General features: G+C 38.7%; 1 protein-coding gene across 4 annotated transcripts in view; it reads left to right on the top strand.

The window, feature by feature from the left end:
* Nucleotides 1–20,855, top strand: part of ANAPC1 (anaphase promoting complex subunit 1) — a 114,189-nt gene that overhangs the window by 1,623 nt on the left and 91,711 nt on the right. For 2 of the 4 annotated variants that reach the window (XM_055378288.2, XM_031008101.3), the window contains exons 2-10: nt 1,748–1,984; nt 3,627–3,788; nt 8,943–8,994; nt 9,199–9,299; nt 9,896–9,978; nt 14,502–14,575; nt 17,698–17,843; nt 18,738–18,958; nt 20,029–20,238. In XM_055378288.2, the coding sequence (XP_055234263.1) occupies nt 1,772–1,984; nt 3,627–3,788; nt 8,943–8,994; nt 9,199–9,299; nt 9,896–9,978; nt 14,502–14,575; nt 17,698–17,843; nt 18,738–18,958; nt 20,029–20,238 (1,262 nt within the window). In that variant the 5' untranslated portion in view covers nt 1,748–1,771. Of the gene's footprint in view, nt 1–1,747; nt 1,985–3,626; nt 3,789–8,942; nt 8,995–9,198; nt 9,300–9,895; nt 9,979–14,501; nt 14,576–17,697; nt 17,844–18,737; nt 18,959–20,028; nt 20,239–20,855 lie in introns of those variants that run through there. The other 2 variants (XM_055378289.1, XM_055378290.1) reach the window with 2 other exon arrangements.

Below are 20,855 nucleotides of genomic sequence, written 5' to 3'. Positions count from 1 at the left end.
TGCCTGAGTAATTTTTTTTTTTTTTTTGTATTTTTAGTAGAGACAGGGTTTGACCATGTTGGCCAGGCTTGTGTCAAACTCCTGACCTCAGGTGATCCTCGCGCCTTGGCCTCCCAAAGTGCTGGGATTACAGGCGTGAGCCATCGTGCCTGGCCAAGAATAACATTTAATTCACAGCAAAATACCTTTGTGGCTTTGGAGGAGCTGCAAAGGAACTACATAGGCTTTGGGTGTTTGTGTAATCATATAGGACTCTTGTCCTATGAGCAGCAAGTCAATACACGGAAACAACGGGGATTGCAGCAGATAAAGTGTTTTACTTGCAGGGCCACCGAACTAGGAGACTGAGGAAACTTCACGTCAGCCTCCCCAAAGAGTTAAGGTCTAGAGGTTTTTTTTTGTTTTTGGTTTTTTTTTTTGAGACAGAGTCTTGCACTGTTGCCCAGGCTGGAGTACAATGTCATGATCTCGGCTCACTGCAACCTCCGCCTCCTGGGTTCACGCCATTCTCCTGCCTCAGCCTCCCGAGTAGCTGGGACTACAGGCGCCCGTCACCAAGTCCAGCTAATTTTTTGTATTTTTAGTAGAGATGGGGTTTCACCATGTTAGCCAGGATGGTCTTGATATCCTGACCTGGTGATCCGCCCGCTTTGGCCTCCCACAGTGCTGGGATTATAGGCGTGAGCCACCGCGCCCGGCCCAGAGGTTTTAAAGAGAGGGTAGTGGGCTAAGGTATTGATTGGTCAGAGAATGAAGGATGAAGTCATAGGACAGAGAGATAAACCACATTCTCATGCTAATGTGGTTCCTTGATGGGGTCTTAAGACTAGCTTGCATCATCTCAAAAGTCTTAGGCTCCTAACATTAAAAATGCTGTCTATAGGAACATGGTATATATAAACAGGTACAGGAAAGTGGATCAAAGGGCAATCTAATTATGCTTATCTGTACTTTTGTCTAAAGCCTGGCTGCTTCCTAACCTTGTGATGAAGGCTTTAACAGTTCATCCACATTTTTTTAGTAATAAACTGTACTGTAATAGATTAATAATTAGATTAATTAGATGTAATAATTAAAACCTAGTACCCTTAAATCTGCAAGCATAACTGTTCCATGGCTAGAGTTATTCATGCCTTGGTTCTTTGGGTTTCGACCAATAATTGAAATTGATTGTAGTTATATATTTAGGTGGGATTGGGGGTGTCACAGCTACTTAAGACATTTGATAACCTATGTCTTTTGTAGATCGGTCAGCTGAAAGCAGTTCAACCTCTGATGAATTAGAGTAATGTGTGGTTTTTTATTGTTTTATTCCAATATGACAATGATCCCTTAGATGTACTTTTCAAATGAGGTTCTGGCATCTAACCAGAAATGACCTTAAATGTTGAGAAGCCATGTAGTTATGGGACCATAGAATACAACTTGTCTAAATACTTCATATATAAAGTATGGAAAAATTAGCGTATAGTAGTGGGAAACACGGGATAGGTGGCGCGGGACATAAGTACTTGTTGCATCTCAGTGGTTTCCTATAGTGGTAACTGTCAGTCTGTGACTAAAATGTGATAATTGCAACTGTCTGAATCAGATCTAGAATGCCCTTTTGTTATGACCAACTTATATACTTACCAGTCTGATATAATTACTTGACACCCATGTAAGGATTAATGACTTGTGTGTTTATGGTATTTTTATTCTAGTTTTGAGTCTGGAAGCTGACCAGAATGTGTTTGAATTCATACAGAAATAATGTTGATATTTGGAACCCATGTCGAACTTCTATGAAGAAAGGACAACGATGATTGCAGCAAGGGATTTGCAGGAATTTGTTCCTTTTGGTCGAGACCACTGCAAGCACCACCCTAATGCTTTGAACCTTCAACTTCGCCAGCTGCAGCCAGCTTCTGAATTATGGTCTTCTGATGGTGCTGCTGGCTTGGTGGGATCCCTTCAGGAGGTTACAATCCACGAGAAACAGAAGGTTCCATTGAGTTTCCCATTGTGTTTTTGAAATGTAGAGTGATATAATCTACTTGTAATTTAAGGCTACTAAGATGCAACTGAGAGATCGGTGTGATGCCACTTCTAGGGTAGAGTTAAGGTGTGGTCATTTCAATAAATGTTGAAAATAATGACTTTATTACATTGTCATAGCGACTTATTTAGATACCCTCTGTAACTTGTGGTTTTATTTATTTTTTATTTTTCAGTTTTTTTGTTTGAGATGAAGTTTTGCTCTTTTTGCCCAGGCTGGAGTGCACTGGTGCGATCTTGGCTCACCGCAACCTCTGCCTCCCGGGTTCAAGTGATTCTCCTGCTTCAGCCTCCCGAGTAGCTGGGATTACAGGCATGCACCACCACCCCTGCTAATTTTGTATTTTTAGTAGAGATGGGGTTTCTCCATGTTGGTCAGGCTGATCTTGAACTCCGGACCTCAGGTGATCCACCCGCCTCGGCCTCCCAAAGTGCTGGGTTTACAGGTGTGAGCCACTGTGCCTGGCCAACTTGTGGTGTTATAATGTGAGTCAGGTTCAGTAGTATGATTGTTGTCCATTTTAAACCTTTTTCTTTTCACTTAATATGTGGGGACCAGATTTCATGTTATCTAATGATTAAATGGTAGAGATTAGAAGTAGTCCCTGCTGCAGAAGATTTACATGTTTCTAAAGGAGAGAAGAAATGCCACAAAAGTAGGTAGAGTAATAGTTTTTTTTTTTTTTCCTGAGACGGAGTTTCACTCTTGTTGCCCAGGCTGGAGTGCAGTGGCACAATCTCAGCTCACCGCAACCTCTGCCTCCTGGATTCAAGCGATTCTCCTGCCTCAGCCTCCCGAGTAGCTGAGATTACAGGCATGTGCCACCACGCCCAGTTAATTTTGTTTTTTTTAGTAGAGGCGGGATTTCTCCATGTTGGTCAGGCTAGTCTCAAACTCCAGACCTCAGGTGATCCACCTGCCACGGCTTCCCAAAGTGCTGGGATTACAGGCGTGAGCCACCACACCCGGCGAGTAATAGTTCTTAAGTAGGGGAATGAGATGTTAAGTGTGTGTCAGAAAATGAATCCCTCCTGCCTTATTCCATTGTCATATCCCTTTGGGATACTAAAATCTCGGGGAGGGAAAGCCTATGTAGTTACAAATGGAAACTTCTCTTTCTTCCATTCATTTTGGTGGGTGGGACAAAGGAAAAGAAGGTGAATATATATGTGATTGCGAAGCAGGAAGCCTGCATTTGTGCGTGAACTCCCCGAGTGATTCCCACGTGCACCTCACTGTCCTTTCCCTACCGTACCTCATATACTTAATATGTCCTTTTAGTCTCCCAAGCATGTGATTTGACTTTTGGAACTATAGAGAAGGTGTACTTTTTGTTCGTTTTTGTTTTTGGCAGAGTAATATAGAGGAATAATATAAAACATTCAATATAGAGAATTATTGAGTAAATTCTTCATGTAATTCTATAATGTAATGCATATATCCACATCCTCTGTTAATCAGTGTACCAAACTTTGTAGGAGTTGTGTTTGAATTGAGTCTTACTCCATGGGCAAATAAATTTTGTTCCAGATTTTTGAAGAACAAAAAAAGAGTGCTTGAATATGTTTTACATGTGTTAATTTTTAAGGAAAGCTGGCAGTTAAGGAAAGGAGTAAGTGAAATTGGAGAAGATGTGGACTATGATGAGGAACTCTATGTTGCTGGAAATATGGTGATATGGAGCAAAGGAAGTAAAAGCCAGGCATTGGCAGTTTATAAAGCATTTACAGTTGACAGTCCTGTTCAGCAGGTGAGTTGATTTGAATTTTAGCATTTGATTCACTATTTAATGCAATTAAAAAAAAGTTTTGTTTTAAAATTTAACAGAAATGATAAAACCAGCCTAATGATCTCAGCAGCTGGGTGTACGTTGTAACATGACATAATGTAATGTGAAGATAATGGCAGGAAAATAAAAATTTAATTTTATTTTATATATCATCACTTTTTTTACACTCTCCTTTGTCACTTTAATGATAATCTTTAAACACTCTGTCCTTATGTAATTCAATTTGTTATTGCCAGCAAAAACCTATAAAACATGAAGAGTACAGAAATATTTTAACACATGATTACTATAATTGATTGCAAAGATTTGAATAAATAAAAATCGTGGGATTCATAATGGTAGAGAGAAAGGAAAAAATCTGCTTTGCAGCCATTGCAGTTGGCTGTTATAACTAACTTCTGAAAGTTGATAATGAAAGGGAAAGAATTAAGCATTTGCCATATTTTTTCAGGAAGACATGCAGTTCATCTCCATTTGATGAAGGAAAACTTGTACTTAGAGAAGAATGCTAGCTAATAAATGTAAAAGGAATTGTAGAATTAGAATATCACCATTTTGTAACCTCCAGTGCAATAATTGATTCCAACAAGGATTGTAAATGGATACTAACACTGTTGGTTGAAAGAATATTACCATGGCACCAACACATCACCCTGTGGATTACCTGGTAAATGTGAAGGAACAAATGTACCTCTACTTTGGAGTTGTCAGTCTCCACCTCAATCAAGTGATTGAGTTTAGCATAATTAGTAGTGACATGAAGGAGTATTATGTGCTTCTAGCTATAATACAGAATGAAGTACATGATGTCATCTAAGTTTTCTTCCCAAAAATATGAATATTTAGACCTAACTTCCTGTTTATAGGGAATATAGGCAATAGAGAATTATATTTTAAAATACCATGAGATAAGGAAATAGATAGCTAGGAATGGCTAAAGCTTTATTATTATTGTTGTTGTTTATTTATTTATTTGTTTTTTGAGATGGAGTCTTGCTCTGGCACCCAGGCTGGAGTGCAGTGGCATGATCCCAGCTCACTGCAAGCTCTGCCTCCCAGGTTCATGCCATTCTCCCGCCTCACCCTCCCGAGTAGCTGGGACTGCAGGTGCCCGCCACCACACCCGGCTAATTTTGTTTTTATATTTTTGGTAGAGCTGGGGTTTCACTGTGTTAGCCAGGATGGTCTCGATCTCCTGACCTTGTGATCTACCCACCCACCTTGGCCTCCCAAAGTGCTGGGATTACAGGCGTGAGCCACCATGCCCAGCCAAGCTTGATAATTATTAAAACTGGCTGATGGGGATTCATTATCCTATTCTGTTTACTTTGTATTTATTTGAAATTTTCCATTATAAAAAGTTTATAGTCTACATTCTGGTTTCTTTAAAAAAGTCACGGAGAAAGAAAAAAAGGTGGGGACTGTTCTACATTGAAAGAGACTAAAGAGACATCACCAAATGCAGTATTTTTTGATCCTTGTTAAATGAACTTTGATTGAGTCCTGGTTTTAGAAAACTAGCTAAAAAGATATTTTTGGGGAAAATTTGGGAAAGTTGAAAATTACTGGCCAGTAGCTGATGTTAGAGAAGTATTATTTTTTTCTCAGGGATGATGATTTTATGGTTTTATAGGAGAACATCTTTATTTTTAGAAAAGGCATGGTGAAGTATTTAGGGGTGAAATGTCATGATGTGTGTGCAATTTATTTTTAGACAGTCAGCATTCCCATTCCAAAAATCCCATATGTACACAAATGCACACACACAAACAAATATGGCAAAATTTTCTTGATTGTTGGATTTAGGTGAAATATGTCTGCTGCATTATTTCAACTTTTCTTACTGAAAATTTTTGTAACAAAAAGTTGGAGGAAGAACTAATGCATTTATTGTAGATGAATTAGGGTTGACAAGAGGTTTTGGAGGCTTTGACTAATGTTAAGTTTCATTTTTGTAAATGCTGAAATCTTTGTATCTGGACACTGCTTCCTCCCACTCCTCCCACCTACCATTAACTATTTCCTGATGAGTACTGTATTCTAACTATTTATTGGAAAGGATAAACTGAATCATTATTCCAACATTTGAGGGCATATGTGAAAGCATTTGTGTCCTGGAGTGTTGAAGCCAGTGATCTTTTTGATGGTAATTTTTTTCCCATATAATTCATATAGTTAGTATAGATGTGAAAAGTGCATTTGATGATATCCAAGTAGTTCTTTGCTTCTATATCTTCATCTTAATTTCTCCAAGAACAGTTGCCTATTTACTAGATTCTATGGAAGTGCAGTTAGATACATTATCTCCTTTATCTTAAGATCACTTGTAAGTGTAATTGTAAGATTTGGAATTTCAGTCTTTTGATCTGGAAAATATATTGTTACTTAATTTTCTTGCTAATATGGAGAAAGATAATTTTCTATTTTGTTTATGAAATAATATCAGGTATATGTGACTCAGATTTTATCTGTTCATTGTTTTACCTATCCTGCAAGTATTTTTTTTTTTGGTTGTTCTTTTTATTTTTTCATTTATTCTTTTTGTTTTTTAATAGAGATGGGGGTCTCACTATGTTGTCCAGGCTGGTCTTGAACCCCTGGGCTCTAGTGATCCTCCTGGCTTGGCCTCCTAAAGTGCTGAGATTACAGGCGTGAGCCACTGTGCCTGGTCTTCTGCAAGTATTTAGTCTCACTCTGTTTCAGACATTATGCTGGGGCTACAAAGGTGAATGTAGTTTCTGCCACTGAAGGACTCATAGCCTAGAAAGGAGAACAAACAGATCACCTGAAATGCTGTATTCTGAATGCTGTATAATAACTACCTGTCCACAGAGTGATGAGAGCCCAAAGGACTGAGTGCCAAAGGGAGGGTTTTTTCAAAGAAGATGCTATTTGTGTTATAAAATGGTGGCAGAAGGGCATTCTAGGCAGAGGAAATCACAGCAAAAAGAATTATGGAAAAAGATGACTTTTTAAACTTCAGAATGGCTGTACACAAAGTGTGGGTGTGGAGTGATGCGAGTGGATGCTGGCAGTATACAGACCAAAGGGCCTTGTATATAAACCAAGGAATTTGGATTTTAAACTGTGTGCTGAAGGGAGCCTGCCAAGGATTTTAAAATGGAAGCGATCAATTTTGTGTTTTGAAAAGAGATTGCTTTGTTAGCAATATATATATAGGATTGACTGGAGAGGAGGGAGACTGTTGTCAGGGGCACTATTTTGTGACTGTTCAGGTAAAAGATTGGTGCCTTGGCAAAGGAGGGGTGATAAAGCAGAGGGAGATGTGGAAGGGGTTAGTGATCTCTTAGATATCAGGGATAAAAGAGATGTTAAAATATTTACTTTTAGAGGCTGAGAGGGTGGGATTTCATGAAAGGAAGTTGAGACTGTAATCGGTACATTGTAGATTTTGGACATTTCAGGTTGGAGCACAGCTCTCATGCATGGTTTTCTTCCTGAATTTTCATTTCCTAACCATTAAAATCTCCCACAACTCAACAATAAAACAAACTACCCAATTAAAAAATTGGGCAGAAGGACTTAAATGGACATTTTTCTAAAGATGCACACATGGTCAATAAGCACATGAAAAGATGCTCAGCTTCGCTAATCATTAGGCAAATGCAGATTACAACCACAATGAGATACCACTTTACTAGGTTGGCTGTTATTAAAGAAACATAACAAATGTTGGTGAGGATGTCCAGAAATTGGAACTCCTGTGCATTGCTGATGGGAATGTAACATAGCTGCTGTGGAAAAGTTTGGCGATTTCTCAAAAAGTTGTACGTGTAGCCAGGCATGGTGGTGCATGCCTGTACTCCCAAGCTGTTCAGGAGACTGAGGCAGGGGGGTCACGTGAACCCAGGAGTTGTAGGCTGCTGCGAGCTAGAATCATGCCTTGCATTGCAGTTTGGGTGACAGAGTGAGACCCCATCTCTTAAAAGAAAAGTTATACTTAGAATTACCATTATGATCCAGCAGTTCCAGTTCTAGGTATATGCACAATTGAATTGAGAACAGGGATTCACAGATACTTGTACACCAGTGTTTTCAGCAGCATTATTTATGATAGCCAAAAGGTAGAAACAACCCATGTCCATTGACAGATGAATGGATAAACAAATGTGTTATATGCTAACAGTGGAATATTGTTTAGCTTTAAAAAGGGATAAAATTCTGATACATGCCATAACATGGATGAACCTTGAAAACATTATGTTCAGTGAAATAAAATAGATATAAAAGGACAAATGTTGTACAGTTTCACTTACATGAGATACCTAGCACAGGCCTTTTCACAGGGAAAGTGGAACAGAGGTTACCAGAGCTCAGGGCATTGGGAAATGGGGAGTATTGTTTAATGCGCACGGAGTTTCTGTTTGAGATGAGGAAAAAGTTCTGGAAATGTGCAGTATTGTACAAGCTCACAAATTGCACTAAGCTTGTCAATTTAATGTTAATGCTACTGAATTGTCTACTTAAAAATGGTTAAAATGTTAATTTTCATATTGTGTATATTTGACCACAGTTTAAAAAAAACACAAAATGCTGTTAAATAATAAGTGATTGCCAGGTATGTCAGTTAAAGTTTAATAGCTTTTCCTAGTTTATATTTTGTAAGATGGGCTTTTAAGAAAGGGAGGAGTTAGTGTTTCTAAATACTTTTTCAAAAGTCAGTGTAGAGAGAGTCTAAGATCAGTTGTTTAATCTGGAGATTATAAAGTTTGAATAATCTTTAGTTTTGTAGAGGATATAGGGTTTAGTATGGTTTGAGCTACTATTTGAATTTTTGCTGCAAAGTTTCTATCTGGTAGATTTTTTGATTCTTGTCTTCTCTTTTTGTAAAATTTATTTTTTTAATTTAAAATTTTAATTCCTATGGATCTTTTCATAAAATTTAATTGTAAACATTTTGCCTTTCCTTATCATATTTATCATTTATTACTCTAATTTATTTTTTCTTATTCTTTTTGTTCCCATGATTGCACATGTTGAGCTGAGGAGGCAAAGTTATTACGTAGATGCTATTATTATTATTTAGATGCCATTAGTTAATAGATGATTATTTAGATATAATTTTCTTAGGTAAGAATTTTGTTTTGATTTTAGGCATTGTGGTGTGACTTCATTATATCACAGGATAAGTCTGAAAAGGCCTACAGTAAGTTTCTTTTTGAAATTTTATTTTTCTTATGATGATTCCAAATATTTATCTCATTGTATTTTTCATTCAAATGAAGTAGCCACTAGTAATAGTGGTTTACCATAAGCATCTTTATATTGTGCATTAAATAATTTGTGCTGTTAGGATTGAACTCCTTTGAGGGAAAAAACACATAAGTCTTGTTGTACCCTTTCTTTTCAGGTAGCAGTGAAGTAGAAAAATGCATATGTATATTGCAAAGCTCATGTATTAACATGCATAGCATAGAAGGAAAGGATTACATAGCTTCATTGCCATTTCAGGTAAACAGGTGTTTCAAATTTTGGGGGGGGTTTTGTTGGAGAACATTTTTGAATTAATTGGTTTTAGAGCCATGTCTTACGTCTCATGTTTCGTAGTAGTCAAAAATGTTATTTTTACTCAAAATAACTAAATTTTGGCAGCTTTAGTGGCTTACCATTTTTCTGTACTTCACAAAAAAATAAGTTATTTAATGAAGTGAATTAGGAAGTCTTCTGTGGTATGTGTTTGTTGGTTTAAATGATATGTAAGAACTTTTGGTTATATTAAATAAGGCATATGAAAAACACCAGTCTTTTTTTGTTACTCATCGTCTTTTTAATGCCTACGGCTATTGTTAACACATTGTCATTTTGTTACTGATCCTGGCCAGTGGCAGGAATTTCACATTGAACAACTCCTCTTTATTAGATTTGATTTTATCTTAGAGTTGGTTATTTGTATTACTTTTTAAGAAAATACCGTATTTAATGATTATGTTACTTTGTAAAGCTATTACTAAATTGGAAAATAAAACATTCTGTAATGTTTCTTTAAAACATTTTATAAAGGGGTAGGTTCTCTTACTTCTATCTTTTCCCACCCTTTTACCTGAAAGGTTGCAAATGTTTGGCCCACTAAATATGGATTGTTGTTTGAACGAAGCGCTTCTTCACATGAAGTACCTCCAGGTTCACCCAGGTATTCATTTTATTCACTTCAGAATATTACTGCTTGGGATTTCTGTGTTTGTGTTGGTTCTGAGGTTTATCTAAAAGTTTGAGATGATGATAATTTTCATGTCGACAGCATAGATATATGCCATTTTCTCTCATCTCAGTACAAGTTGAGTATCCTTGATCCAAAAATCTGAAATTCTCCAAAATCTGCAACTTGTTGAGCTCCAGCGTGACACTCAAAGGAAATTCTTATTGGAGCATTTCAGGTTTTGGATTCTCAAATTAGGGTTGCTGTCATCAAAAAGATATGTCATGATCAAGTGGGTTTTGTCTCAGGGATGCAGGGGTGGTTTAACATACACAAGTCAATAAATGTGACACATCACATAAACAGAATTAAAAACCATATGATCATCTCAATAGATGCAGAAAAAAGCATTGGATAAAATTCAGCATCCCTTGATGATAAAAACAAACTAGGCATAGAAGGGACTTACCACAAATTAATAAAAGTCATATACAACAAACCCACAGCCAACATCATACTGAATGGGGAAAAGTTGAAAGCATTCCCCCTGAGAACTGGAAGAAGACTAAGATGCCTACTTTCACCACTTCTATTCAGCATAGTACTGGAAGTTCTGGCCAGAGCAATCAGGCAAGTGAAAGAAATAAGGGACATCCAGATTTGAAAAGAGGAAGTCATACTATCACTATTTGCTGATAATATGATTATATACCTGGAAAACCCTATAGACTCCTCCAAAAGACCCCTAGATTTGATAAATCAGTAAAGTCTCAGATTACAAAATCAATGTACACAGATCAATAGCACCGCTATACAGCAACAATGACAAAGCTGAAAATCAAATCAAGAACTCAGTCTCTTTTTTTTTGAGACAGAGTTTTGCTCTTGTTGCCCAGTCTGGAGTGCAGTGGCATGATCTCGGCTCACCACAACCTCTGCCTCCCAGGTTCAAGCGATTCTCCTGCTTCAGCCTCCTGAGTAACTGGGATTACAGGTATGCACCACCACGCCTGGCTAATTTTTTGTATTTTTAGTAGAGACGGGGTTTCTCCATGTTAGTCATGCTGGTCTCGAACTCCCGACCTCAGGTGATCCACCCACCTTGGCCTCCCAAAGTGCTGGGATTATAGGCATGAGCCACCGCACCTGGCCAAAAATTCAATCCCTTTTATAAGAGCAGCAAAAAGCCAAAAACAAAAACCTATGAATATGCTTAACCAAGGAGGTGAATCATCTCTATAAGGAGAACTACAAAACACTGCTGAAAGAAATCACAGATGACACAAACAAATGGTAACACATCCCATGATCATGGATTTGAAGAATCCATATTGTGAAAATGATCATCCTGCCAAAAGCAATCTATAGATTTCACCATAATTCTCATCAAAATAAGATCTTTTTTTTTATAGAGTTAGAAAAAACAATTCTAAAATTCATGTGGAACCAAAAAAGCCCAAAATAGCCAAAACAATCCTAAGCAAAAAGAACAAGTATGTAGCCATCACATATACTACAAGGTTATAATTAGCAAAACAGCATGGTACTGGTATAAAAGTAGGCACATAGACCAATGGAACAGAATAGAGAAACCAGAAATAAAGCCAAATACTTGTAATCAAGTATTTGATCTTTGACAAACAAGCTTACAAAAACATAAATTGGGGGAAAGGCATCCTATTTAGTAAATGGTGCTGGGAAAACTGATACCTTTTTTAGAAGAATGAAATTGGGTTTTTTTATCTCTCACCTTATACAAAAGTCAGTTCAAGAGGGATCAAAGGCTTTATGCCCTGAAACCATAAAAATTCTAGAAGATCACCTTGGAAAAACTCTTCTGGACATTGGCCTAGGCAAGGAATTTATGACTAAAACACCAGAAGCAAATGCAACAAAAACAATAAATAAATGGGACCTGATTAAAATAAAAAGCTTCTGCACAGCAAAAGAAATGTCAGAATAGACAGATAGTTCACACAGTGGGAGAAAATATTTGCAAACTATGCATCCAACAAAGCACTAGTATCCAGAATATATAAGGAACTCAGATCAGCAAGACAGAAGCTCAAAAAGTGGGTAAAGGACATGAATAGACAGTTCTCAAAAGAAGATACACAAATGGCCAACAAACATGAAACTGCTCAATATCACTAATCATCAGAGAAACACAAATTAAAACCACAGTGAGATCTCACCTTACTCTTTAAGGAATGGCCATTATTAAAGAGTCAGAAAAACAATAGATGTTGGCATGGATGTGGTGGAAGGGGAATGCTTATACACTGCTGGCGGGAACATAATTAGTATGACATCTATGGAAAACAGTATGGAGATTCCTTAAAGAACTAAAAGTACGTCTACCATTCAATCTAGCAGTCCCATTACTGGGTATCTACCCAAAGGAAATAAAAGTCATTATGTGAAAAAGATACATGCACATGTATGTTTATTGCAACACAATTCACAATTGCAAAGATAAGGAAGCAGCGTAAGTGCCCATTGACCAATGAGTGAATAAAGAAAATGTATATATACACCATGGAATACTAATCAGCCATAATGAGGAAGTGAAATAATGTCTTTTGCAGCAAGTTGGATGGAACTGGAGGCCATGATTCTAAGTGAAGTAACCCAGGAATGGAAAACCAAATACTGCATGTTCTCACTTCCAAGTGAGAGCTAAGCAAGGAGTATGCAGAGGCTATTTACAGAGTGTTATGATGGACTTTGGAGACTCAGAAGGAGGAGGGTGGGAAGAAGGTGTGGGATAAACAAACTACATATTGCGTACAACATGCACTAAGGTGACAGGTGCACTAAAATCTCAGAATTTCACCACTACATAATTCTGTGTCACCAAAAGCCACTTGTACGCCCAAAAGAATTAGGGTTGCTCAACCGTTAGTGTAAGGTAAATAATCCAAAACACTTACGGTCCCAAGTATTTCAGATAAGGGATACTCAGCCTGTATGTACACTCGTGAGCTCTACGCACTTGGCACTTAATTAGCCTTTTTTCCCAATCTAAGTGGTAAAATTGAACATGCAAATAAATGGCTTCAAAAAAGATTTGGCCGGGCGTGGTGGCCCACGCCTGTAATCTCACCACTTTTGGGAGGCCGAGGCGGGTGGATCACCTGAGGTCAGGAGTTCGAGACCAGCCTGCCCAACGTGGCGAAACCCTGTCTCTACTAAAAATACAAAAAATTAGCCAAGCGTGGTGGCAGGTGCCTGTAATCCCAGTTACTTGGGAGGCTGAGGCAGGAGAATCACTTGAACCTGGGAGACGGAGGTTGCAGTGAGCCGAGATCACATCACTGCACTCCAGCTGGGCAATGAGCAAAACTCCGTCTCAAAAAAAAATAAATAACAATATTCAGTTCTTAGCTCTGCCATTTTCTCATTGTGCTGCTTTGAGCAGATCATTAGTGCTTTCTTAGCTATAGTTTCCTTACGCGTTACAGGAATATTATCATTTACCTCTTAGGACTTATGCAAAGTTAAACTAGCTAAATGTATATAAGCTTTGACACAGGGCCTAGTAGGTATTAAGTATGCAATAAATGGTAGATGTTTATTAGCGGTGTGTTTATCTTGTCTCCCTATGAATTATGAACACACCGAAGGGCAGCAACATACAGCACCTGTCATGTTGTGGTGCAAGAGGTAGACACTTGCTAAGTCTTAAAGAAATTGCTTATAGATTTTAATCTCTTTATGCTTTGAAAGAAAGCCTGTCTTCGCTCTAAAAAAAATAATTCCTTAAAAAATGTAGGCTTTTGGCCAGGTGTGGTGGCTCACGCCTGTAATCCCAGCACTTTGGGAGGCCGAGGCAGGTGGATCACCTGAGGTCAGGAGTTCAAGACCAGCCTGGCCAACATGGTGAAACCCCGTCTCTACTAAAAATACAAAAAAACTAGCTGGGCGTGGTGGTGTGTGCCTGTAATCCCAACTACTCGGGAGGTTGAGACAGGAGAATCGCTTGAACTTGGGAGGTGGAGGTTGCAGTGAGCCGAGATCATGCCCCTGCACTCTAGCCTGGGCAACAGAGTGAGACTCCATCTCCAAAAAAAAAAGCAGACTTAATTTACCTGAAGTAGTTTGTTTCTTCTTTTTTTAAAAAATGCATTCCTTTGTCAGCAGATATGGGAGAATAAATTTCTTTCTTAGCTGCCAAAGACACACTGCCAGTAAGAGAGGTCAATAAAAAAAGACCGCTTTATGCACATTACTCCATTTGTTCTGTACTGTGATGACTGCTGTTTGCAGAAATTCCCTGGCTATATTGATTTCCCTCTGTTCGTGCATTGATAGAATTACTCTAAGGGGAGAGATTTCTAGGAATGAAATAGAAGACAATGTGAAAAATAGTATGTACAAAGTTTAGAAGATTGCATTTTGAGATAGTAGGTTTCTAGTTGCTCGTGTAATCTGGAGATTTCTTTTCAATAGAAGTGCAAAATTTGTGCACAGACATACTCGTATTGGTAATTAATTGATTATTTGTTTATTGCTAGAGAACCTTTACCTACTATGTTCAGCATGCTGCACCCACTAGATGAAATAACTCCACTTGTTTGTAAATCTGGAAGTAAGTGTATTTCTATATTCTTTTAGATAAGCTCTTTTTTTTTTTTGACTTTGGTGAGGGAGGTTATAAAGGCGCTTATATGAAAACTGACTTATAAAAATAATGTAAACATTTTACAAAAATAACTTCTATTTTGACTTTCTTGAATATCATGGTATTAACTGCTCAACAGTTATTTTAGTAAAAATAAGGCATATAAATCAGTGAGGAATACCGATATATTTATTAACCTACCTGTAGATGCTTTGTTCTTTAATAATTAATAAGTAAATGAATGATACTTAGATGAAGTAAAGTTTATTTTTTGTTGTTGTTTTGGGTTTTTTTTTTTGAGAGGGGTCTTGCTCTGTGGCCCAGGCTGGAGTGCAGTGGTGCGATCTCAGTTCACTGTAACCTCTGCCTCCCGAGTTCAAGTGATTATCCTGCCTCAGCCTCCCGAGTAGCTGGGATTACAGGCACACGCCACCATGCCTGGCTAATTTTTTATATTTTTGGTGGAGATGGGGTTTCATCATGTTAGCCAGGCTGGTATTGAACTCCTGACTTCAGGTGATCCACCCACCTCGGCCTCCCAAAGTTCTGAGATTACAGGGGTGAGCCACCGTGCCTAGCTGCTTTTTATCTTCTATATTATGTCTTGGCAAACTGTAGGCCATGGGCTAAATCTGGCCTGCAGCATGTTTTTGTAAAGCTTGTGAGCTAAGAATGGTTTTTTTTTTTTTTTCTTTCTTTTTTAAGACAGAGTTTTGCTCTTGTTGCCCAAGCCAGAATACAATGGTGCGATCTTGGCTCACTGCAACCTCTGCTTCCTGGTTTCAGGTGATTATCTTGCTTCAGCCTCCCAAGTAGCTGGGATTACAGGCATGTGCCACCATACTCAGCTAATTTTGTATTTTTAGTAGAGACGTAGTTTCACCATGTTGGTCAGGCTGGTCTTGAACTCCTGACCTCAGGTGATCCACCCACCTCGGCCTCCCAAAGTGCTGGGATTACATCGTGAGCCACCGCACCCAACATAAGAATGGTTTTTACCTTTTAAAGGGTGGTAGAAAATAACAAAGATTATGTGATAGAGTCAGTATGTGGACAGCAAACTGCACTATTTAGTCTTTGATCTTTTACAGAAAAAGTTCAAATTTTATGTTGTTACTAATTGCAGACAACCCGAACAAACATACTAGGGCCTGGGATTAAATGGCATGTAGCCTTTTTTTTTTTTTTTTTTTTTTTTAAGTACAATTTCCGTTTTATTTTTTCTTGGAGAATAGTCTGTTTTCAATCTTTTTATTTTCATTTTGTTTTTTTTGAGACGGAGTCTCGCTTTGTCACCCAGGCTGGAGTGCAATGGCATGATCTCGGCTCACTGCAGCCTCCGCCTCACAGGTTCAAGCGATTCTCCTGTCTCAGCCTCCCTAGTAGCTGGGATTAGGGGTGTGCCATCACGCCCAGCTAATTTTTTGTATTTTAGTAGAGATGGGGTTTCACCCTGTTGCTCAGGCTGATCTCGAACTCCTGAGCTCAGGCAGTCCACCCACCTCGGCCTCCCAAAGTGCTAGGATTACAGACATGAGCCACCGCGCCTCGCCTTGTCTTCAGTGTTTAAGGACTCAGCTCCTTACATGGGCTTTGGTGGGGGTTGTGGGGCAGCACTCCTCGAAGGTCTAAATCGGGGTGGGTGTGTTTGGTCCTTGTGGGCTTTACAAGATGGATTCCTGACGACTTTTCTGTGAATTGCACATCTCACACGGTAATTTAGCTTCCCATACAGCTTGGGAAGCACATAGGCATTGAAGACACTCGCTTCAGAAATGTCCCTGACTGCTGCAGCCTCCACCACATTTCGAATGATGAATTAATTTCTTTTTTTTTTGAGACGGAGTCTCACTCTGTTGCCCAGGCTGGAGTGCAGTGGCGGGATCTGGGCTCACTGCAAGCTCCACCTTCCAGGTTCACACCATTCTCCTCCCTCAGCCTCCCGAGTAGCTGGGACTACAGGCACCCGCCACCACGACCCGCTAATTTTTTTATTTTAGTAGAGACAGGGTTTCACTGTGTTAGTCAGGATGGTCTCGATCTCCTGACCTCGTGAGCCGCCTGACTCAGCCTCCCAAAGTGCTGGGATTACAGGCGTTAGCCACCGTGCCCAGCCTCGAATGATGAAATTTCTTAATGGCCTTGTCCTTGGGCACGCGTCGGGCACAGTTTGTGCAACGAATAGGCTGCATGTGGCTGTGCCCCTTTTTGGCATGATTGTTGTTCCTTCTTTTCTTTGTCATCTTGGAGGCACGGACTGGAGGGAGGAGTGCAGCCATTATTGATCATATTTTTGACTAATATTTAGTGAACTAGAAGTTGCTTATTTGTGATGTCAAGTAGGATACAAATAACACAGTATGATTATAATTTTGTAAAAATGTATAAAGTGTGTATATATGTATGAAAAAAACCAAAAATTCTCTAATGTATTAATAGTAGATATTTTGAGATGGTGGCATGATTTTTATTTATAAAGTATTTCTTATGATTATAGAATCATATTTTAAAATTTTTCAGTATTTTAACTGAGTGGGAAACATTTCCTGTCAAATAAGGATATAGAGACCAGTCCATGGTACTTTAGATTAAAAGCTGAACTCACTGGGAAAAACCTTATTTTGCATGTGTAACTAGTAAAGCAGAAACAACAGTGTACTGTTCGGCACTGTCTGAATAGTAATTATAGAGTACAGCTTTCATACAGAAAAACAGAACCAATAAGGAAGTCAAACGTGGCAGAACAGTTGAGTGCAATTTATAAATAAGTCAGTTGAAGAAATCATCGACCTTTTACCTGTGGCTGATTCGTTTAATGGTGAGAGTCCCCACAAATCTTAACATTTAGCAACAGCATGTACGTGAAGCTAAAACTTGTAATGCTGTCATCTTTAATGTATTTTAAGGAAGTTGATGCCTAAAGTAAATTTATTAAAAATTCAGAGTTAATTATTTAAGATAGTAATAGATTTTATGCTCTCTATGGCTTGGTTGTTCTTTATCTTTAACAATTTTAAGAGCTCCATTCATAAATATCAGTCTTGTAAAGCCGATTGTTCTATACCTGATTTTTCTATTTTATTTTTAAGGTCTTTTTGGTTCATCACGGGTGCAATATGTTGTAGATCATGCAATGAAAATTGTTTTCCTCAATACTGACCCCTCTATTGTAATGACTTATGATGCTGTTCAAAATGTGCATTCTGTGTGGACTCTCCGGAGAGTCAAATCAGAGGTAAGGAGAAAGGCAAGTCACTTCTCCTTAATAGGAAAGGGTAGGCTGGGTGCACTGGCTCACACCTGTAATCCTAGCATTTTGGGAGGCCAAGGCAGGCGGATCACTTGAGGTCAGGACGTTCAAGACCAGCCTGGCCAACATGGTGAAACCCCATCTATACCAAAAATATAAAAAATTAGCCAGGTGTGGTGGCTTCTGTAATCCTATCTACTCGGGAGGCTGAGGCAGGAGAATCACTTGAACCTGGGAGGTGTAGGTTGCCGTGAGCCAAGATCATGCCACTGCACTCCAGCCTGGGTGACAGAATGAGACTCCATCTCAAAAAAAAAAAAAAAAAAAAAAAGTATATATATATATGAAAGAGTAGTTAATACTTCATACCCTCACTTTTTTTTTTTTGGAAAAATCACTTGTGAATAGTTTTATTATTATCATCATCATCATCATCATCATCATCATCTCTAGAGACAGGGCCTCACTCTGTCACCCAGGCTGAAGTATAATGGCACAATTACAGTTCACTGCAGCCTTGAACTCCTGGGCTCAAGTGATCCTCCTGCCTCAGCCTTCCGAATAGCTAGGACTACAAGTGTGTACCACCACTCCCAGCTAATTTTTAATTTTTTGTAGAGATGGGATCTTGCTATGTTGCCCAGGCTGGTCTTGAATTCCTTGGCTCAAGCTATCCTCTCTCCTCACCCTCCCAAAGTGCTGGGATTATAGATGTAAGCCATGGCACCTGGCCTCATTTGAGAACTAGATTGAGCTTCTTAGGAAAGAAGAAATACTGTGTCTTTAGTAACTGACTTCAACTTGCATTCTTACAAGGAAATTGCTACTTTATTCTAATTATTGTTTTTTTTTTCCTCTTTCTCTTTATTTTGACTTAAGGAAGAGAATGTTGTTTTAAAGTTCTCTGAACAGGGGGGAACCCCACAGAATGTGGCCACTAGCAGCTCCCTCACAGCACATCTCAGAAGCCTCTCCAAAGGAGATTCCCCTGTGACTTCACCTTTCCAGAATTACTCATCCATTCACAGCCAGAGTCGCTCAACCTCATCACCCAGTCTACATTCTCGCTCACCTTCTATTTCCAACATGGCAGCTCTAAGGTAGAAGGGTTTCCTGGTTTTTCTTTCTAAGCTTTCTGTTTTGTTTTGAAGGATTTAGAATTTCTGTTGACAGCTGTTTTTAGGGGAAATATATTTAGGGGAGATGTTTTTTAGGGGAAATAGCCATTATCCCAATTGAGCCATTTTTTTTTTTTTTTTTTGAGACGGAGTCTTGCTGTGTCACCCAGGCTGGAGTGCAGTGGCGCAATCTTGGCTCACTGCAAACTCTGCCTCCCGGGTTCATGCCATTCTCCTGCCTCAGCCTCCAGCTGGGACTACAGGCGCCTGCCACCATGCCTGGCAGAGTTTTTTTTTTTTGTATTTTTAGTAGAGATGGGGTTTCACCGTGTTAGCCAGGATGGTCTCGATCTCCTGACCTTGTGATCCGCCTGCCTTGGCCTCCCAAAGTGCGGAGATAACAGGCGTGAGCCACCGTGCTCAGCCCTGAGCTACTTTTACTAAGATTTCTAAGTTTACCATGTCACATTCTTTCCTGAGTCATATTTTGAAGCTGCCTATGCTTGACCTAAGGTTAGTTGCCTCATTTCTACCACTATGTGGGCAACAGTTTGATGAATATTAGTTCCCAAAATACTGTGGCACTATTTTATTTTTGCCTTAATTTATGTTAGTTTTTCTTCTTTTTTCTTGTTATTTGATATCTAAATGTATCTATTTCTCTACATAGATATATATTTAAATCACCAGATGTGTATATCTGGTGCTACAGGGACATTGTTTTGTTGATATATATATATGTCTGACTATACAGGGACATAGTTTAGAGCTTTTTGAATAATCATTCATTTTCCGAAAAAGAAGATGATCTAAGTTTTAGTTGTAAAAGATGAGTTCTTCTAATAATAACTCTAAATCTTTAGAATATAGTAAAGCACATTGACATGAACCATTTAAATAGCTACTCCTTTTTGAAAAATTTTAATTTCTGACCTGGATTATACCATGAATGCTCTTCTGTCTGTGGAATTTTTGGAAGTGTCATTGGAGTGTATGTCATATAAGCCTGCTCTGCTAACTGTGATGTACTCTCTCCTCTGTTTATTTTGCAGTCGTGCTCATTCTCCTGCGTTAGGAGTGCACTCTTTTTCAGGGGTGCAAAGGTTCAACATTTCAAGCCATAATCAGTCTCCAAAGAGACATAGTATTTCTCATTCTCCAAATAGTAATTCTAATGGCTCCTTTCTTGCACCAGAAACGGAGCCAATTGTTCCTGAACTGTGTATTGACCATTTGTGGACAGAAACGATTACTAATATAAGGTTTGTTATATATATTATTATATTCAAAGAAAAATGTTGCTGAAAGTCTTGGGAAATATATGGCATTTTGTTTAAAGTTTCCTTTTAATGTGATCAGTTAATATATGTAAAAATATATAGAGATATGTATTAAGGCCACCTTAGTTTCAGTAGAGGATATTAATGATATTAAAGTGATCATAGGCTGGACGCGGTGGTTCATGCCTGTAATCCCAGCACTTTGGGAGGCTGAAGCTGGTAGAACACTTGAGCCCAGGAGTTCGAGACCAGCCTGGCCAACATTGTGAAACCCCGTCTCTACTAAAAATACAAAAATTAACTGGGTGTGGTGGTGCATACTTGTAATCCCAGCTACTCAGGTGGCTGAGGCAGAATTGCTTGAGCCCAGGAGGCTGAGCTTGCAGTGAGCTGAGATCGTGCCACTGCACTCCAGCCTGGGTGACAGAGAGAGACTATCTCAAAAAAAAAAAAAAAGTCATTATAAAAATATTATTTTGTCATCTGATATTTCTTCCTTTATAGTAATAATCTCTCATTTTTTGGATGTTTTTTGTTCTGGGGAGAAACAGTTAATTTCTATCAATGAGGAAATGTGGGTTTTTTAGCATGTTTCCTAA

This window comes from Gorilla gorilla, chromosome 12, assembly GCF_029281585.2.
Source record: "Gorilla gorilla gorilla isolate KB3781 chromosome 12, NHGRI_mGorGor1-v2.1_pri, whole genome shotgun sequence".
Classification (NCBI taxonomy): Eukaryota; Metazoa; Chordata; class Mammalia; order Primates; family Hominidae; genus Gorilla; species Gorilla gorilla.
Note: the sequence above shows the minus strand (reverse complement) of the source record. Positions and strands in the feature narration are given on the sequence as shown.